This window comes from Scyliorhinus torazame, chromosome 9 (genome assembly GCF_047496885.1).
Source record: "Scyliorhinus torazame isolate Kashiwa2021f chromosome 9, sScyTor2.1, whole genome shotgun sequence".
In the NCBI taxonomy this organism is placed as follows: Eukaryota; Metazoa; Chordata; class Chondrichthyes; order Carcharhiniformes; family Scyliorhinidae; genus Scyliorhinus; species Scyliorhinus torazame.
The window spans coordinates 53,519,461-53,540,278 of NC_092715.1; the positions used below are offsets into that span (position 1 = coordinate 53,519,461).

General features: G+C 44.3%; 1 protein-coding gene across 2 annotated transcripts in view; it reads right to left on the bottom strand.

The window, feature by feature from the left end:
• The window catches only part of pdlim3b (PDZ and LIM domain 3b), a 97,299-nt gene that overhangs the window by 12,340 nt on the left and 64,141 nt on the right, over positions 1-20,818 (bottom strand). Inside the window, exon 4 of one of the 2 annotated variants that reach the window (XM_072515896.1) lies at positions 1,757-1,827. In XM_072515896.1, the coding sequence (XP_072371997.1) occupies positions 1,757-1,827 (71 nt within the window). Of the gene's footprint in view, positions 1-1,756; positions 1,828-2,376; positions 2,565-20,818 lie in introns of both variants that reach the window. The other variant, XM_072515895.1, reaches the window with a different exon arrangement.

Genomic DNA, 20,818 nt, shown 5'->3' on the forward strand with positions numbered 1-20,818 from the left:
TTGTCCACATTTGTCTGAATATATCTCAGTCAAATGCCCTGGTGCATTTTTCTATGTTAAAGGTGCTCTCTAACTGGTAAGTTTATGGTTGTATTATATTAATGCAACAGGTTTATGGTCTGCAGTTTAGGGCAAATTTATGAATGCAGTGTATAATTAAATAACGTAACAGGTTTATAAATGCACTGTATAACTAAATGATATGTAACAAGTTTATGAATGCACCATATAATTAACTATCAGGTAGCAGGTTATGAATGCACTGTATAATTAAATAGCAGGTAACAGGTTTTGCAATGTATAGAAGGTAGCCATGATGTGGAGATGCCGTGTTGGACTGGGGTGGGCACAGTAAGAAGTCTTACAACAACAGGTTAAAGTCCAACAGATTTGTTTGGAGTCACTAGCTTTCGGAGTGCAGCTCCTTCGGTGATGCAGGAGCTGCACTCCAAAAGCTAGTGACTCCAAACATACCTGTTGACTTTAACCTGATGTTGTAAGATTTCTTAGTACAGAAGGTGTATGGGTGTGCTGCAAAAGTAGAGGTTTATGGATATATATTTTCAATTAGTAGGTTATGGTGTGCAGAGAGGGATGCAATTATTCATTGATAGTAGATATCATGACCAGCAATTGAGTTTTAAAACTTTATATTCACAATGCATTTTTATTCTTATGAGAGAAATAATCGGAATAATCTTGAATCTTCACCATTGAAATCACATGATAGAGAAATACAGTCAATGGTATATATCTTTTAGAAATTTCATTTTATCCTGACTAAGTCCAGCAGACGTGACGAAAGGTCTTGGGGATTCCTATTGGATCCAGATAGTGATATTTCTCAGAATATAGATTTATTTCCTATGCAAAGATATTTACACACAAGTCGACCACATTAATGGCAAGTATCATTTACACTGCATTTTAATAACTGCCCCAGTTACCATAATTCATTAGTTACCCTTACTATTGATATAGTCTTTGTCTGGTCACAGTACATAATGAGTTAAAATTAGTCTTGGTTTAAAATAAAACAGCTCTAAATGCACAGCAGATAGGTAAGCATCAGAAACAAAAACAAGGCAATTTAACAGCGTAGATGAAATTCGGCGTGGAAACGTTAACCCATCTTTTTATTTTGCGTGCCCATCAACGTGCTGTGACCTTCCTGCTGATATGTCAGATTTCCAAAGCTCTGTGTCTTGCTTTTAGTTTCTTCACTTTTAGGCAGGGTGTCGAATATAAATGCAAACTGCCTGACATGCGATATCAAGGGATCAAGCATCAACCAAGCTTTGGTACAACATGCTGTCATGGAGCTTATAAAACAACAGTAAACCACAGTGGACCCAAACACATAGGAGTATGTAATAGACAATTCGAGGGCACACTTTTATGTTCATCGTGAGAGGATCAAGGGATTAAAGCACTTCTTCTTTTGAAAATCTAAAATACTTTGAGAATCGATACTTTGCTTCCAAATCTTAAAGAAACAAGGTAGCGCCCGAAAGCAGACAAATAAATAAAGTTCTAAAATTAAACTAAAACTACTTGTATTTCATTGGAAAAAGAACTTATAGAATTTGAAATATATCCATTTGTGTGCAAGGTTGTTGGACTGTATTAATTTAAACACGTTAATTTTTAAAAGGGGTGGATATACATTGTGCCCGATGTGCTTCCCTTGGTCCTCTTGTCAGAAGCAAAAATCAAGCCATGAGGCATGCAGTCTATCAAAAATAAAGCATAAAACCTGCTCTGTGTGGAAACTACTGAGAAGGGTTTGGGCCTGGTATTGAACTTGTGTTCAAAGTAGCCTAGTTCCTGTAAGGAAAAATGATTAAAGATAACACAAATACCTGAAATAGAATCTCGCTTTGTAATGATTGGAAAAACAAAAGCATGTTTAGCCTCTAAGCATCTGAATAAACAAAAATCACTGCAGGGTTTCTATAACATTCTGTGATCATGTTGTTAAATTTCATCACCACTGTTATTCATTTTATTCACTGCAAGCTCAAACCTACCTGCATCTACCATAATGTAAATGGTCCCCATGTCAGAATGGGGACTTGCGTGGGAAGGTATCTAAGCCCCAACTGCAAAAGTCTTTTCAGTCAGACCTGGTTCATTTGATTTTGTCACCCATAAAATTGAAGGTAGTAAAGTTTCATTTCTTAATTTATTTCACCATTATCATTATATACATAAAACTGCTTAATTTCTCCAAAATTATGTCTTCAACAAAACACATGCTTATTGGAGAACACAATTTCTTGTAATACAGGGGGTACAAATAGCAAGAGCTGGACAGAACAAAAACAGACCAGTGTAAGACAGAGAGACTCGGCAGAATTCAAACCCTATACTTACGGCTCCTGTGGGTCAATGGCCAGGCCATGCAGCTGTCCCTGGATGGCATCTTGTATGTTGTCAGCAGAGTACAGACCAATTGGAGTATTATAGCTGGAGCTCACTACCTGTCTTTTGTCATCAATGTTTCCCGCAGCAAGAAATGGCTGGGCCTTTCTGTTATGAGAATCTCCAATAGATTTGAATTCCTGCATGTACAGGGGCACAAAAATACACAGGGCTACAATTCATGCTGAAGCTAATACGCACCAGCAGCTGAACCATGCATCTGGTTATTAAAGGTCACTTCATTACTGTGAATAACTGTCCTTTTCCTCCCCCTTAACAATGTTCTATTTCCAAATGATGCTATCTGTCTCCAAACCAGAATTGGCTGACTGAAAAATTGCTCATGTTAAGAGTAACTTGCATATGCTAAATCTGATGTGATTGAAAGCACCTAAAAGCTACTTCAACAGAGGATCAATTCTGCCAGTAATATCCTATTGTGTATAAGGGAGTGGGTGAGATTAAATGGAAGATAAGTATGGGGGAGGGGGGAAGGACATGATAGAAGGGAATTTCCTCATTAACAAATATTATTATGTCCTTGAATATGCAGTGATAACTCTACAATGTGCACTGCCTGTATATACTTTGATCATTGGCATCATTTTAGCAGAATACTGGATCAGTACAGGTGAGTGAGACCATACAAGTTATCTCATCATCCACAGAGAATCTCCATTCTTCCGTGCACAACACTCATCCATATCACATTTTTAGTGCCCTCCTTTGGAAGCTGAATGTCGAAGTTTCCCCATGATTGGGGCACATTCTCACGGCCCCCCCTCTGAACTAGCCGCAGTGCGTGAATGCCATCGTGATGAGAACTGAACACAGTATTCAAGGTGTGGTCTGACAAGAGCATTGTACAATTTGAATTCTTACCAATTTATATTTTACTGTTTTGGCTACATGGTTCAGCATTTTATTTCAAAACAATCGCCAATACAGCTCCTTCCCCAGTGAATTTAAAAAAAAGAACATCTCCTTAAAATTAAACATTGGGGCATTAGACTTTGTTGGGAAAGTCTATTATTAAAATCTAAGTATAAGTGCTGGTTATTCATAAAGAGTCAAGGGACATGAAAGGAAACAATAGCAGCTAGCCAATGACACTGTCATTTTGGGTGATTTTTATTTTTGATTCTCAACAAGGTTAATTATGCCCTTTCATTATAAAATGGTACATTTTTTTTGACCCTTGTGTGGAAAGTTTGAGAAGTGAATTGTTGTGTATTCATGTTTGTTCCTAGTTGGAACAAGTCACTTTAAGAGACCGATCACATGATGTGTTGATTATATCGTCAGCCATTTTTGCGGGCAAACGGCCAGTCTATCCTCACAGCGTGTGGATAAAGCTCTTGTTTGGTTGTACAATCAGATCAGCAAGCTTATCCTTTAAAAATACCACAAAGAAAACTGGCGACGAGGAGGTTGGAAAAAGTGCTGGCAGACTCCCGGAAAAAAAAAAGAATAATTGTTGATTCCTGCACAGACATCTGAAAAGGATTAAGAAGCTAAAAACTTTGCAACACCAAAACTGGTAACAGAGGAGTGCCAAGTATCAGTAGCAGCCATCGAAGGAACTGAAGGTTAAATGTAGATTTCAGAGGAAAGAACATCGAAAAGAAGCTTGCCACGTGCTCTGCCCAGAATATCCTGGAACAGTACAGGGAGTACTGAAAGTAGTAGGTACTCTGCAACAATAGTTTAAAGCTGGGAGGATTACAAAACCCGGAAGGAAACAGGCTGAGCTCAGGGATATCTTGTTTGAAAAAAGAAGCAATGTAATGCTAAACCTTTCATGGCACATGGTGCTTACACAAGCACTTTCCATCGTAAAAATGGCAGGAATGTTTGGCGTCATGGGACCATATGATGAGAAAACCGCGTAGTGTTGCTCATAGACTGAAAGATTTGGTTATTTTGTCCAAACGAATAAAATTGCGGCAGATATCATAGTCCCAACTTTCCTGAGTACAATGGCGGGGAAAAGCATTCAAACTCCTGAGAATTCTGGTGCTGTCAGAAAAACCAAGCTCAAAACCCTGTGATGAGATTGTGGAGATATTGCAGGGCTGGTTCTCAATTAAACCGTTGGTCTTCGCTGAGACGTTTATGTTGCATAAATGTAACCATCAAGGTGAATCAATCACACCGTTCACAGCTACTTTGAAGAAATTAGCCGAATACTATGAATTTGGAGATGTCCTGAAAGACACCATTAGAGACAGACCAGTATGCGGGTTAGGGAGCAAAACTATTGAAAAAAGGCTGTTAACAGGGAACAACCTAAACCTAAAGAAGGCTTTAGAAGTTGCAATCTCTATGGAATTAGCAGCTAAGGAAGCTCAATAATTAAGTTCAAGCACTAGAATCCATAAAATGTTGGCTGAGATCCAATCACAGACACAGGTTTGAAATTGCCACCGATGTGCAAACAACTGGGCATGCAGCAGCAGACTGCTAGTGAAAAGATGCAAAATGCAGGAATTGTGGTAAGGGGGAGCCCATCGAACGTGTGCATTAAGGAAACAAACAAGTTTCAAACAAGAACTATAAAATGAACAAGTATATCAAATGGAAAACCGAACAGTGGGAAAAAGAGCCACATAATATAAAAAGGGCGTGAAAAAGGAACAGAGTTACAGTCAGATGACAAACTATTGTTGAACCTACTGGCCGTTGCAGGCACAACAAACCATTACTAGGTTGCTTCTTTACTTGTTAGACGACCAGTGTAAATGGAGGTAGACACTCGAGCAGCAGTTTCATTGGTACCAGAAACTGTTTACCAAGAACCCTCACAGATAATACTAAAAACCTATACTGGGGAAGTGGTTCTATTGAAGGGTCATATTGATATAATTGTGCAGCTAAACGGACAGACATCAGACTTGTCCCTGCACGCCGTTAAACGTAACTATCCAGTCCGAATGGGGAAAACCTGGCTGAGAGAATCGAACTGAACTGGACCGAGGTGAATCTCATGTCAGAGTCCGAAGCAGGTCTATCGAAGATTTTAAAGAAACATGCTATTGTCTTTAATGGAGAGCTAGGAAGCATGGAAGAGATCTCAGTCCAACTAAAGACTAAGGATGAAAGCCAAGCAAAATGCCTAAAGGCTAGGTCAGTGCTCCATGCCATCAAGCCGAAGGTTGAGGCAGAATTAGAGAGGCTGGTCAAGATGGGGGTCCTCAAACCCATTCATGTAGGCAATTAGGCCAAATGGATAGTCCCCGTGATTAATTGATGTTTTATTTGCTGAGTTGGCTGGTGGCTAGCATTTCAATGAAGGTGACCTTAGACAAGCTTACCTACCAAAAAATGTGGAACCAGATTCACAACAATGCTTGACAATCATGAAACACAAAGGGCTATTCAGATATAAAAGACTTCCATTGGCATTACCTGTGTTGTTCCAATGTGCCATGGATCAAATTATAAGTGGACAAGAAGGAGCCCAGTGCTACTTATATGATATCTCAATTACTGGACAGAATGAAGAAAAGCATCTTCAAAATTTAGATAGTACACTCCAGCGACTAGAAGGTTACGGACTACGAGTGCAGAAGGATAAATGTGAATTCTTCAAATCTTCTTTTGAATACTTGGGGCACGTCATAGATGCAAAGGGACTGCACAAATCGCCTTCAAAAGGAAATGTCATAACTGAGGCATCTGTAGCTCAAAATGTAATTCGACTTCGATTGTATTTGGGCTTATAAACTATTATGGAAGGTTTGCCCCTAATCGAGCAAATATTCTCAAGCCTTTACACAACCTATTTTGTCAAAACAGGAACTGGAAATGGGTCGATCAGTGCGAGACGGCCTCCATACAAGCTAAAGATACTCTACTAAAGTCAGAATCATAGAATCTACAGTGCAGAAGGAGGCCATTCAGCCTATCGCGTCTGCACCGGCCCTTGGAAAGAGCACCTTACTTAAGCCCACGCTTCCATCCTATCCCCGTAACCCCACCTAACCTTTTTGGACAATAAGGGCAATTTATCATGGCCAATCCATCTAATCTGCACATCTTCGGACTGTGGGAGGAAACCAGAGCACCCGGAAGAAACCCACGCACACACGGGGAGAACGTGCAGACTCCGCACAGGCAGTGACCCAAGCCCAGAATCTAACCTGGAACCCTGGAGCTGTGAAGCAACTGTGCTAACCACTGTGCTACCCTGCTACCCACTAAGTCCTGACACATTTTTATCTGAAGTTACCCTTGCAACTGGCTTGCGATGCATCACCTTATGGGGTGGGAGCAGTGGTTCCTCACAATGCCCAATGGTGAAGAGAAGCCAAAACATTAGCATCAAGATACTTGAACAAAGCAGAAATGAGCGATGCACAGATAGAAAAGGAATTTTGGGCATCATTTTCGGAATCACGCATTTTTACCAATACCTATATGGAAGGAAATTTACTTTACTAACAGATCATCGACCATTGGCAGTGATACTTGGGCTGCAGACCGGTGTTCCATTTCTAGCAGCGAGCTGGATGCAGATATGGGCATTGCTGTTGTCAGCACATATATACACAATAAAATAGCGTCAATCAAATCTCCATAGGAATGCTGATGGAATCTCTAGATTACCTTACGAGTTGCCGATGAATAGTTCAAGTGGTAATAGCTTCTATTTGTTAGAAGTAGATAACATTCCTGTATACACCAGAATTACACACTACTATCAGAGTTATGGACATGGTACTTCATGGCAAGACCCTGGGAGCAAACCTGGAGTTTATTATATGATTAGAAACAATGTGCAAAAATATTGGGATATGGTAGGGGAATAGCACAAAGTCATGATGCTCGTTAGGAGAGCTTGTGCAGACATGATGGACCAAATGGCTTCTCTTTGAATCTGTGTATACCCCTTTAAGCGGGTAAACAGGAGAATTATGGGATTTGTGTGGGCAAGTAAGACCCCGAGGGTTAAGAGGCTGTTCTTGGAGCGCAGTCGGGAGGTGGGGTTTGGCGCTGCCGAACCTGTGCAGCTATTACCGGGCAGCGAATGTGTCTATGATTCGGAAGTGGGTAATGGAGGGAGAGGGGGCGGCGTGGAAAAGGTTAGAGGCGGCGTCCTGTATAGGTAATAGCCTGGGGGCACTGGTGACGGCACCGTTGCCGCTTCCGCCGACGCGGTATACCACGAGCCCGGTGGTGGCGGCGACATTGAGGATTTGGGGGCAGTGTAGACGGCATGGGGGGAGGTAGAGGCCTCAGTCTGGGCTCCGATATGGGACAACCATAGATTTGTTCCATGTAGGATAGATGGTGGATTCCTAAGCTGGCACCGGGCGGGAATTAAAAGGATGGGGGATTTATTCATCAATGGGACTTTTGCCAGTCTGAGGGCGCTGGACGAGAAATTTGGGTTAGCTCCGGGAAATGCCTTTAGGTATATGGAGGTTCGGGCCTTCGTGAGAAAGCAGGTAGGGGAATTCCCACTGCTGCTTGCCTGGAGAGACAGCACAGGGTGGTCTCGGGCGTGTGTGTCGGGGAAGGTAAGATATCGGAGATATACCAGGAGCTGCAGGAGGCGGAGGAAGCCTCAGTGGAGGAGCTGAAGGGCAAATGGGAGGAGGAGCTGCGTGAGGAGCTGGATGAGGGCCTGTGGGCTGCCGCCCTGGGCATTTTGCGCCAGGCTGAGCCTGATTCAGTTTAAAGTGGTGCATAGGGCGCATATGACAGGGGCGAGGATGAGTAAGTATTTTGCGGTAGAGGACAGGTGTGTGAGGTGTTCGGGGAGCCCAGCAAACCACACCCATATGTTTTGGACATGCCCGGCGCTTACGGAATTTTGGACGGGCTTCGCAAAGGCTATGTCCAAGGTCTTGGATGCTCGAGTAAAACCGAGCTGGGGGATAGCGATATTTGGGGTATCAGTCGATCCGGGAGTGCAGGAGTCGAAAGAGGCCGGAGTTCTGGCCCATGGGCTCATTTTGGGTGCGGGCTGATTTCTTTTTCTTTTTATAAGGGGCGCATGCCCCAATTTGCTTTGAGATGGGTGTTAAATTGTTAATCGTTTAGAGGGTTATGTTGTTTTATTTTGTTGGCATATTGCCTGTTTTCTTTGTATTATTTTCCTTTTTGGAGTGTTTTGTAAAAACTATTGAAAAATCTTGAATAAAAACATAAATAAAAAATTTTTAAATCTGTGTATACCCATGATGGGACAGGTTTAAGTCAGTATAGATTGTTAGCTTAACGGAGGCTTATCCAAGGTACGACCCTCAGGCCGGATGCGGCCTGCGATGCCACTTGACCCTGCCTTAGGAGGCAGTTTTCAAAATTCCTGTCAACCAGCTGAGTTTCAATGCGTGATTTTGCTTGGATAAACTCCTCCAATCACAGGTTGCTTCTGTCCCGCATTTACTGCTGATAGGCTGACTAGTGAGCCTGTCAGCACCAAAGGTGGGAGACTAAAAGTCTCGGATTGATGGATATTCGAACAGTGTGCTGAAGGTGAGAGAAATGAAGGTAAGTACGGACTGGAGAGCAGGGAACCAAGCAATGGTGTGGTCGGAGCTTGAGGAGCCAAGCAATGACCTTAAGACCATAAGAGAGAGGAACAGGAGTAGGCCGTTCAGCCCCTCGAGCTTGCTCCGCCATTCATTAGGATCGTGGCTGATCCGACATTCCTCACGTCCACTTTCCTGCCCTTTCCCCGAAACCCTTGATCCCCTTAATGATCAAGGATCTATCTATCTCAGCCTTAAATATACACAAGGACTCTGTCCCCAAAGTTCTCTGTGGCGAGGAGTTCCAAAGTCTCACAACACGCTGAGAGAAAATATTCCTCCTCATCTCAGCCTTAAATTGGGCACCCCTTTATTCTGAGACTTTGCCCTCTGATCCTAGACTCTCCAATGAGGGAAACATCCTCTGCGCATTTACTCTGTCAAGCCCCTTAAGCATCCCATATGTTTTAATAAGATCACTTCTCATTCTTCTAAATTCCAATGAGTAGAGTCCCACCCTGTTTAACCTTTGCTCCTGGGATCATCCTAGTGAATCTTCTCTGAACCACCTCCAATGAAAGAATATATTTCCTTAAATAAGGGGACCAAAGCTGCTCACAGTTCTCCAGATGTGGTCTCACCAGTACCTTGTACAGTTGAAGTAAGACATCCCCACTCTTATACTCCAACCTCCTAGAAATGAGGGCCAACATTCCATTAGCCTTCCTGATCACCTGCTGCACCGGTGTGCTAACTTTCTGTATTTTGTGCACAATTCCCCCAAGTCCATTTGTGTTGCAGCGTTCTGCAGTTTTCGGAGCCCTCAGAGCCAAGAAATATTGGGGCCATAATCGGGGGAGCCAAGCAATGGTGGGCCAGAGAGCAGGGAGCAAGCTACATTGGGCTGCAGTACAGGAGACGTTACCTGGGCAGCAAGGGGTCACTGTTAATGGGACCAGAAGATCCTGCCGTCTGTCACAGCCAGAATTCAGTAGTGGCCATTTCCTGGTTGTTGGGGGGGTGCAAACAATGGTGGGATCGAAAGATGGCGGGCCACGTGAAACGTGATGTGGGAAACTCTGCCCTGTGTTCTGCTGGGACTGCTGAACTTATCACTTGGCACATCTGCTATCGATGTCTGCACATGCTTCAGGGCCAGGGAGACTTTCCTTGATTTGCTTTCCAATGGTGGCTTTGTCCGTCATCTCATCCCCTCGACCCATTTTCCCATCCATCGTCCCCCCCCACCAACCCAAACCCCACAAGGACAGTGACCCAGGGACACAATAGAACCTGGGTTTTCAGAGCCATGAGGCAGCAGTGCTAACCACTGTGCCACCGTGCCACCCAGAAATTTCTTTCCACAGAAGGTTGTGAATCTTTGTAATTCTCTTCCTCAGAGGCCTGTGGAAGCTCTGTCATTCAGTATGTTTAAAGCAGAGATTGATTGATTTCTGATTAACAATAACATAAAGGGTTAGGAGATAGTGGGTTTAAAAGACATTGAAGTGTTCAATCAGCCATGAGCGTACTGATTGGCAGGGCAGGGTCGATGGGCTGAATGGCCCACTCTAGTTCCTATGTTCCTCTAACACTTCTATATTTTTTTTAACAGGGCAGGCGGGCTTCCTGTTTTGGTGCTCGCTCACCGACTATCCTCCGGGGGTGAGCTCCGGGGTGGGTGGGAAGGTGTTGGGCTGGGCATCTGCCTATTTTGCATGGTCTCCCACCGAAAACACACTTGATGAGGGTATGTAAAATCAAGCCCATGGGCTCATTCTCGAACATACGCAAATTGTCCCTTACTCTATTTATTTGATCACAGGGCATGTGTTGTTAATTATAAATTAGTTGGGGGTTAATTGCATTCTGATGGTGGATATTAACTGAAGACTCACCCGTGCTCATAAAAACCAAAGCAGGCTGCAGATGTGGTTGCTGGCTGGAAGTGCTATGTGTGCCTCCCTAAATAAAAGCTTATAAAATATACAACAGGCTAGCCTCCAGTGTTCTAGGATGTTTCCTCTTTCGGGAGCGAATAGAGCCAGGCAACACTGTTTAAAAATAAGGGATCTCCCATGAAGGACAGCGCTAAGGAGCATTTGTTTTCTCTCAGAAGGTTCTGAGTCTTTCTAACTCTCTTCCCCCTGAGAATGCTGGAGGTGGGAGTCAATGAGTATTTTTAAGGCAGAGGCAGGTAGATTCTTGACTAACAAGGGGCTCCAGTAGTCACTTTACATCTTCACAACACACATTCCCGTCTAGCTTTGAACTTGTAAATATTACATTTGATCCCCGTATCCAAATCATTGATATATATGTGAACATTTGGGGCCCAAGGACTGATCCTTGCGGTACCCCTCTAACCACAGCCTGCCAACGTGAGTATGACCCATTTATTCCCACTCTCAGTTTTCTGCCTGTCAGCTCATCTTTAATCCATGCCAGTATATTGCCTCCTCTTCCATGTGCTTTTGTTACGACATCCTGGGCTAGTGCTCGGTCAATTCCAGCCCCACATGCCCCAGAGTCACAACACAAATGAATTGACCAAAAATTCTAATAAAAATATCCAAAGCTACCCAATAATTACAGTCACCAGGTTTGTAAATGTAAACACAATGAATGTTTATTTATAACAAGAAGTATAATGAAATATGCAGCAAATACAACTGTTAACTATTATCCATGACCTAATACCCCACTTTAACTTGCCCCCACCCTCTAGACACACACACACACAAGACAGGCAAATACAGGGGGGTGGATATGGGTAAAAATCATAAGTAAATGGGAAACAAGTCTTTGTTTCAAATGATGGTTTTTAACACACCTTTCTACACATCAAGCGTGCAGGTTAAACTCTCTGTTTGCAGCCTGTAATGGTCTTCTCTAGATTCAGATATTCAGTTCTCTGTAGTTTCAAGAATGCAGTACTCATAGCTTTTCTGGGATGACTGAGGTCCAGGAAACAATAGATGTCACACATGGCGCCTTGAGCGCACCAGGTTGTCTGGGAGTTCATTAACAGGAAGGGGTTCCATTCCTTGAACATTCAACTTGAGTGCAACCACCATCTTAAGATCAAGCACCTGTGTGCATACGTTCCTGGGAGCTGTAGCATGACAGCTACATTCTTGGGCAGTCGGAGATCCCGGTGTCTTCGAGGGACATCCCTGAATGAACGGTTGACTCTTGGGGGATAGTAGGTACCCGCTTAGATCCTGGCTAATGACGCCAGTACGGAAGCTGGTGACCAATGCAGAGACCCATGTGGCCACCTGAGCTACCATTCAGCGGTGCATCGGACTGCTGAAAATGCGGTTCTGATGCCTCGGCCACTCTGATGGTGCACTGCAGTACATCCCCTGGAGGGTTACACACATTGTGGTGGTCTGCTGTGCCCTCCTCAACCTGGTACATAAACAGGGAGGCATGCTAGAGATGGAGGAGGAGGAATATGCGGCCTTGACAGAGGAGGAGGGCGAGACACACCAAGAGGGGCTGGCAGACGAGCCCAGGGAGGACCGCAGGTGTAGCCGGAGGATGGAAGACAGGTGGCAGTGAGGTGGTCCTCCCTGAGGGCCAGGGGGCCCTCATCCTTACCCACTTCTCAGAGGAGGTGGCTTCGTCTGTCATCTCACCCCCTCTGCCCATCCTCTGTGGCATTAACTGCTCTGTGGCTAACCTTCTAACCTCTTCAGGGGAACAGGGTATCCTGACTGGACTCCACCATGTCATTACCGGTCCTATTTAGCATTAGATACCAGTAGCGGTCATGCCCGTCAGGAAACACCCGGCGATTCCCGCTCGCTACCACACTTAGAACATAGAACATTACAGCGCAGTACAGGCCCTTCGGCCCTCGATGTTGCGCCGACCTGTGAAACCACTCTAAAGCCCATCTACACTATTCCCTTATCGTCCATAAGTGTATCCAATGACCATTCGAATGCCCTTAGTGTTGGCGAGTCCACTACTGTTGCAGGCAGGGCATTCCACGCCCTTACTACTCTCTGAGTAAAGAACCTACCTCTGACATCTGTCTAAAACTATCTCCCCTCAATTTAAAGGTATGTCCCCTCGTGCTAGACATCACCATCCGAGGAAAAAGGCTCTCACTGTCCACCCTATCCATTAGGGTGTTATACCTTTCCGTTATATCATGCTCAGCATGTCCATTGACTTTCCTTTATCAGTCACAATTGACTGGCTTTTATGTTGGGTTTTGCACCTTGAAGGAATGTATAGGTCTGCATGCTATGTAATAGCTCTTTGAGGCTGATCCATTGCCTATGCGCAGTCATATCTTTTTTTTAATAAAAAAAATTTTTGGCGTTTTGAACAAAGTATATTTACAGTTATGTACACAGAATAAAGTATATATATATATATATACATACATAGAAGAGAAGGAAACATAAAGAAAAAACTGGTAGGGTAATAATATATTTTCCTATTTCACCTCAGCCGATTTGTCCCTCATGACAATAATAATAATGTTTATTAGTATCACAAGTAGGCTTACATTAACACTGCAATGAAGTTACTGTGAAAAGCCCCTAGTCACCACATTACAGCAATTGTTTGGGTACACAGAGAGAGAATTCAGAATATCCAAATTACCTAACAGCACGTCGTTCGGGACTTGTGGGAGGAAACCGGAGCACCCGGAGGAAACCCCCGCAGACACGGGGAGAATGTGCAGATCCCGCACAGACAGTGACCCAAGCCGAGAATCGAACCTGGGTCCCTGGCGCTGTGAAGCAACAGTGCTAACCACTGTGCCAGCATACCGCCCATAATTTCCTTCATGCCTTCATAATTTCCTTTTTTCAACTTCAATGCCCTGCCTTCAGATTGAACTCCCCCACTTTCAAACACAATTTAAAATTCTATCATATTGTGATCACTCATCCCTCAAGTTTCTTTTACAACTAGATTATTAATTAATAATTTTTCATTATATAACACCAAATCTAGAATAGCCTGTCCTCGAGTTGGCTCCTCAACATACTGCTCTAGAAATACATCCCTGACACTCCACAAACTTAACTTCCTCATGATTAGTGCTCACTTGGTTTAACCAGTCTATGTGCAGATTGAAGTCACCCACGGTTCTGTATTACTTTTTTCATCCCCTGAATAATACCATGCCCTACATTACCATTACTATTCGGTGGCCCGTAAACAACTCCAGCCAATGTCTGCCGTCCTTTGCTGTTTCTTAGCTCCATCCAAACGGATTCCACACATTGTTCTTCTGATCTGAGATCCCATCCCTTATCATCAGTGCAACTCCACCTCCTTTCCTTTCTTGTGTGTCCTATTTTCTAAGTCTTTATTGTTTTCAAAAAGCAGTTAGATAAAGCACTTGGGTGAAGGGGATCAAATGATCCATGGGGAAGGCCGGTTCAGGTTATTGAGTTTGACAATCAGCCATGATCATAATGAGTGGTGGAGCAGGTAGAAGGGCAAAATGACCTCCTTCTGCTCCTACTTTCTCTATTTCCGAAACATTGAATATCCTTGAATATTCAGTTCCCAGTCTTGGTTACCACACAGCCATGTTCCTATAATGGCAATTATATCATACCCATTTATCTCTATTTGTGCTTCTAGATCATCTATCTTGTTACAAGTGCTGCAAGGTCCTTAACTTTGGTTATTTTTGACATCAATCGGCATTCAATGCATACTCAATGCTTTGTTTCTCCTGTCTTCTAGACCCATTACCTCCTATTACCAACCTTACTTCCTTCCAATTTGGGCCACACATCAGGGGCGAGATTCTCCGACCCTCCACCATCGGATATTCGGCGGGGGCGGGAATCGCGCCGCGCCGGTTGGCAGGCCCCTCCCTGCGATTCTCCGGCCCGGATGGGCCGAAGTCCCGCCGCTAAAATGCCTGTCCCGCCGGCATAGATTAAACCACCTACCTTACCGGCGGGACAAGGCGGCACGGGTGGGCTCCGGGGTCCTGGGGGGGGGCGCGGGGCGATCTGGCCCCGGGGGGGTGCCCCCACGGTGGCCTGGCCCACGATCGGTGCCCACCGATCCGCGGGCGGGCCTGTGCCGCGGGGGCACTCTTTCCGCCATGGTGGAGACCGTGGAGAAGGCGAAAAAGGCTCCCTCCACTGCGCATGCGCGGGAATGCTGTCAGCGGCCGCTGACGCTCCCGCGCATGCGCCGCCTGGAGATGTCATTTCCGCGCCAGCTGGTGGGGCACCAAAGGCCTTTTCCGCCAGCTGGCGGGGCGGAAATTCGTCTGGCGCGGGCCTAGCCCCTTAAGGTTGGGGCTCGGCCCCCAAAGATGCGGTGCATTCCGCACCTTTGGGGCGGCGCGATGCCCGACTGATTTGCGCTGTTTTGGGCGCCAGTCGGCGGACATCGCGCCGTTTCCGGAGAATTTCGCCCCAGGTTCCCACCTCCCTGACAAGCTAGTTTAAACCAATTCCAACAGCACTAACAAATCTCCCTGCGGGAATATCAGTGCCAGTCCTGTTAAGGTGTAACCCATCTAGCTTATACAAATCCCACCTGCAACCAAACCAGTTTCAATGCGTCAGAAATCTGAAGCCCTCTCTCCTACACCATTCTAGCCACATATTTAATCAATAAGTCCTCCTATTCCTATGCTCAATATCACATAGAGCTGGGAGAAATCCTGAGATTACTGCGCTGGTGGGTGGTCCTGCATTTTAATTTCCTTCCCAACTCCCTGAAATCTGCTTTCAGGACCTCATCCTTCTTTATACCTATGTTATTGGTAACAATGTGGACTACGACTTCTGGCTGATCCCCTCCCTCAAAGAATGTCCTGCAGCTGCTCCATAATATCCTTGCCTCTGGCACCAGGGAGGCAACATACCATCCTGGAGTCACGTTTAGTGCTGCAGAAATGCCTGCCTGATCCCCAGACTATGGACTCTCCATCACTATTTCTCTTCTGTTCTTCTTTCTCTGCTGTACAGCTGAGCCAACAGTGGTGCCACAGGCTTGGCTTTGGCTGCACTCTTCTGAGGAGCCATCGCCCTCATCAGCTTCCAAAATGGAAAACCGTTTAGCAAGTGGGATAAACTCAGGGGCCTTTTGCACTACTTAATAAATAAATAAATAATCTTTATTATCATGAGTAGACTTACATTAACAATGCAATGAAGTTACTGCGAAAAGCCCCTAGTCGCCACATTCTGTACTTATGTGGTTGCCTTAGGCTGCCTGGTGGTCAGCCATTCCCTTGCTGTACACTTCCAACCTGCGGTGCGACCAGCTCTCTAAATGTGCTATCCACATAGTCCTCTGCCTCGTAGAGACACAACGGTGACTCCAACCACCACTCCGAATTCCGAAACCTGGGGCTCAAGCTTATGCAGCTGTTGACACTTCCTTCAGATATGTTTGTCTGGGACACATGATGCGTCTCGGATTTCACACATATCACAGGATGTACACTCCACTTGACCGGCCATTCTGTAACTCCAGCATTTTTAGTGTATGGAGAATAAGCTTGTTAACAAACCAATTGACCCCAATAATACACTGCCCACACCATAGCATGGCTGGTGGGGACAGGTTGACGCGAGTGGGCAGGCCGATTTTTAAAAAGGATGGGAATGCTCTTTGTGCATCCACCCACCAAAAGATGGTAGCACCGTCATCTTCCTTCCTACCTGCATGTTCTCCAAAGTCCACACCCCACCCGCCTCCCTAAGCCGGCATCCATTAAGCCTTCCTCTTGGGATAGGTGGCAGCCCTGGCAATGCCCGCTGATGAACTCTTGGCACTGGCTGGCATCCTGAGGATACAACTTCTTCTCTAGTGAGGTTGGAAGTCCCACTGTTAGCCAACTTAGCTCACTCCCAGCAGACTAGTGCTGCAGGCCTTCCAGCCGACTTTCCGTGAGGCACCCATCCCCCAGTAAAATAAAGACCCCCCCAGATGTGGCAGATATACATTTTGAATTCTTCGGGGGGATACGATTGAAGATTTTAAAGATGATGAGAGGCAGAGTTTCTGGGTGAATAGGTAATTAGTGATTGAAAGATATTGAGAACCAATGGCATGAATACAGAGTTGACTTGGATGCTAGTGTTTCTTCTGATATACAGCCTGAAGTATGAGCTGAGCTCCCTATAGCTGTTCAGTGGACAGCTGAATTGTATCATGAAGATAGCTGTAAGGTCACTAGGAACAATGAGCTATTGTAGTCTTAGCTGATTAACTTTGACCAGCAGAAAATAATTTTCAAAAGTTTTTTTAAAAAGTTGGCTTCAGGTTTGTTGCCTGTAAGCAAAGTCACCATCGTCCCAGATAACCGTAGGCTGCTTTCCTCTTTGAGGGGAGGGAGCTGACTGGTGGTGATTTAACATGAGGATTACCACACCTCAGGCGAGGGGCAAGGTTGAGAAGGCGGGGTCTTCATGAATAACCTGAGCCAGTACGGGAATTGCTGCCTGTACCAGGCATTTTTATAACTAATGGGGAGATAGAGTTACCATATATAGACAGAGGATTTATGGCTGCATTTCAGTCCTTGCCATCATTTTCTGTAAACTGTTTTGGGCTGTGCATTACAGAGATCCTTGTTTGTTAACTCAGTTCCATCTGAGATTATGGTCATTCACTGGCATCTGCATTAAGCTCCACCATTCCTACACTTGGTGACCAGGCATTCCTGGCTGTTTTAAATTGTGTACCTGCTCTCTCCGACATCCAACATCTAATAGCAGGGAATAATAAAAGTAAGATACTGTGGATGCTAATAGGAGGACGCATCACAGAGCGTGTTCCACAGCAATTTTGCGACTAATTAGTTGACCTCTCCTTTCTAATTGCAATTTGAGGTGCTTCAACGTCTCCCAGTTCACAGCTGATGTAGAGGATTAGCGCTGCTCCCCTTCTATTGGTTGGCGAGCTGTGTGGGAGAAAATTCCCACTGTTTGTGCACAGACTGAAAACAAAAACAATTGTGTGCACACCAGCGTTAGTAAATCCTGCCAAAACGTTTTAGTTACCCACAGTTAATCCTCAAACTGCACACCAAACACAATCTCGAGGCTTTACAACGGATAGAATGTTGCATATGGGAACACTAATTGCTGGGTTTAAATTTCCCTTTTGATCCATGTTATTGTTCAGTAATCAAGGTAAAACAGCTGATGTCGGCAAATGGACGTGGGCTTTTTCCAAGCTGCGGTAATGGTATTTAGGCTTATTTAAAAGCTCACAGCGAGACTGAAACTGGAAACCAAATACAATCATTTCTTTCACGCCGATTAACTTTTTAACATTACTTCTCATTAGTAATATCTTTGGAAGCACAAAACAATGCAACAAACAAAACAGACAGGTAGTTCCACCAGCTCTTGCACTTGCACCAAATCATGAGTTACCGTTGGCGTTATCAGCCAGACAAACATTTAGTGCGTTCACGTGATACTCCAGTGTCTTATTTTAATGAGGGATCCAGCAGTTTAAAACAAATAACGTTTCTGTTACAATAGTGGAGAGAGGAATGTCTCAAGAACATGTTTGATCTGCTGTTATCACTGACGGTAACTTCCAGCCTACAGAATACAATCTCAGCAGTAGGTTACTTCCCACCTATCACTGTAGTACCCTGAAATATATCACTCTCCATCAATCAGCATTATAGACTAACTGTAGAAAAGAAACTGCTTGGTTCTCCACATTTTAAGGTGGCTATTACAGCAGCGACTGATATTTGCAAGTGGAGAGTGACCATGTTGATATGTTGGCTATGTTATTAGGGATCACATACCTCTGCTCTCCAGCCTTTCAATTAAACGGCCAAAATCCACAAGGTAGATGTTGACATTGTGTCACGGTGTAAAATTGATTATATCAAATTAGCAGTCTGTTTCCCATCTCTCCCCATTTGTTTCAATAGAGGTCAGTGGCAATTTCTTCTTTCATGGGATGTGGGATTGCTGGCTCGCCCAGCATTTATTGCCCACCCCTAGTTGTCTTTGAGAAGGGCATGAGTACAAAGTAGAGATCAGCACTTAGATTTTATATCATTCTATTAAAATAAATACAACCTGGTGGAGGAGCTTAATATTTAAATTGGTTGGATTGCACAACAGCTAGATATTGGCTCTGTTGTTTAAATTACATGCTAAACACAAGGTGCTAATTATAAGAGACTGTCATAACAGAACTGGAAATCCAAAGTAAGGATTTAAAAATATTTTTCTGTTTGGAAGTACTCCATGTTTTTCCCATCCCATTGCCATCTTTGGCTGAGGTTGAACATGGGGTGACTTGTTCATAATGCTAATTTTTAGTTGAGGCCTTCAGGTTAGACTCAGAATTACACTCCCCCATCATCATTTGGTATCTTCCAGTTGTGACATATGTCAACATGTCGCCTTGCCATGAAGATTCACAGGCTTAACCCACTTCCTATTTCACAGTGGATTGGAAACAAGAGGGGGATGAGTATCAGGGTCAAGGGGAAAGTGAAGTGTGGTGAAGGGTAGATTGCATTGCATGGAGCTGCAACCATTTAACTTTGTAACAATACACTTTGTGTCCAATCAGCAGGGAGGTGAGGTTGTTTTCTAGGATGAGAGGATAGCCATATGATGGGAGGCCGAGGAAACTAGGCCTCTTCTTTGGAGTCGAGACAAATGAGAGGTGGTCTTATTGAAAAGTAACAGGGTGGACACTAGGAGATTTTTTTCTGAAAATGTAAAATACATGGACACCGGGTAAGCAGTTGATCATTTAGGACTGGGATGAAGAGAATTTTCTTCACTCATCAGGTTGAGGATTTTTCAAGTTTGCTACCACAATAGTTGTGAATGCTCCATCTTCAATATATTTAAGGTTGAAATGAAGGATTTATTGGTCCCTCAGGAATCAAGGGTTATGGGGAGAGGGCGAGAAAGTGGGTTTGAGGTCGAAGATTCACCATGGCTGTATTAAATGGCAGAGCAGATCTGAGGGGCTGAATGGCCTAGTCCTGTTACTATTTCTTATGTTCTTAAGAGAGCACAAGTATCGGAGAGAGTTAAAAACATACTAAAGTAACGTCAGCAGAAGGGAAGGAGCTGATACAGTGAGTAGTTGGTGAATTATTTTCTTTAGGTCAAATCAGGGACAAGTCTTCAAATTTATTTTAATTTAGATAGTAGTCTAATGAAGAAAGACATTTAAAATGTTTCCCAGGGTTTTGGAACTTAGTGCAAGTTAAGTGGGTAGAAACAAAAACTTACAAAAAATAAAAAGTTGATACAAATAATATAAATAATCTTGACTAAGATATGGCAGAGGCAGGTTATATAAAGTGTAGGATGCGGGAATTTGTGGAGTGAACAGATCTGCAGTAGACACTTCCCTCTTAAACCTCATGGGGCATAGAGTCAATGAGCTCGAGTTGGAGACACTCTGACACATAAATTGGGGGGTAGCAACACAATCTAGATAGTCGCTCTAGACTTCAGTCGCATCTCATAGAGAGGTGCAGGTCAGAGTGGAATCAGCGTGAGTGATGGTGTGCAGAGTGAGGGGAACCTAGGTGAAATAGGGAATGAGACGCTGTGGGAACAATCCTATCTAACAGCTGCGATGTACTTACTACCCATGTGGATATAGATAAAGCCTGTCAGAAGGACTACCAGTATGTAGACCGTGGCACCTTGGCGAGAGAAGCTGTCCTTCGAGTGGGGGCGGGAGGGAAGGAAGAGTAGAAACATCCTTCAACCTCTTAGGCAGTCCCTCAGGATCAAGGCTGACTTGCTCCCACTCTGGTTCAATGGGTTTTGAAATGGCTGCTAAATCCAAGGCAGAATCTGTAGACTCTGTCATATGTGGAGCAGGTGGTAGATGGGGTGTTCTGCAGTTTATACATTCCCTCTGACACCTTGACTTTGCATCTGCACCTTTTA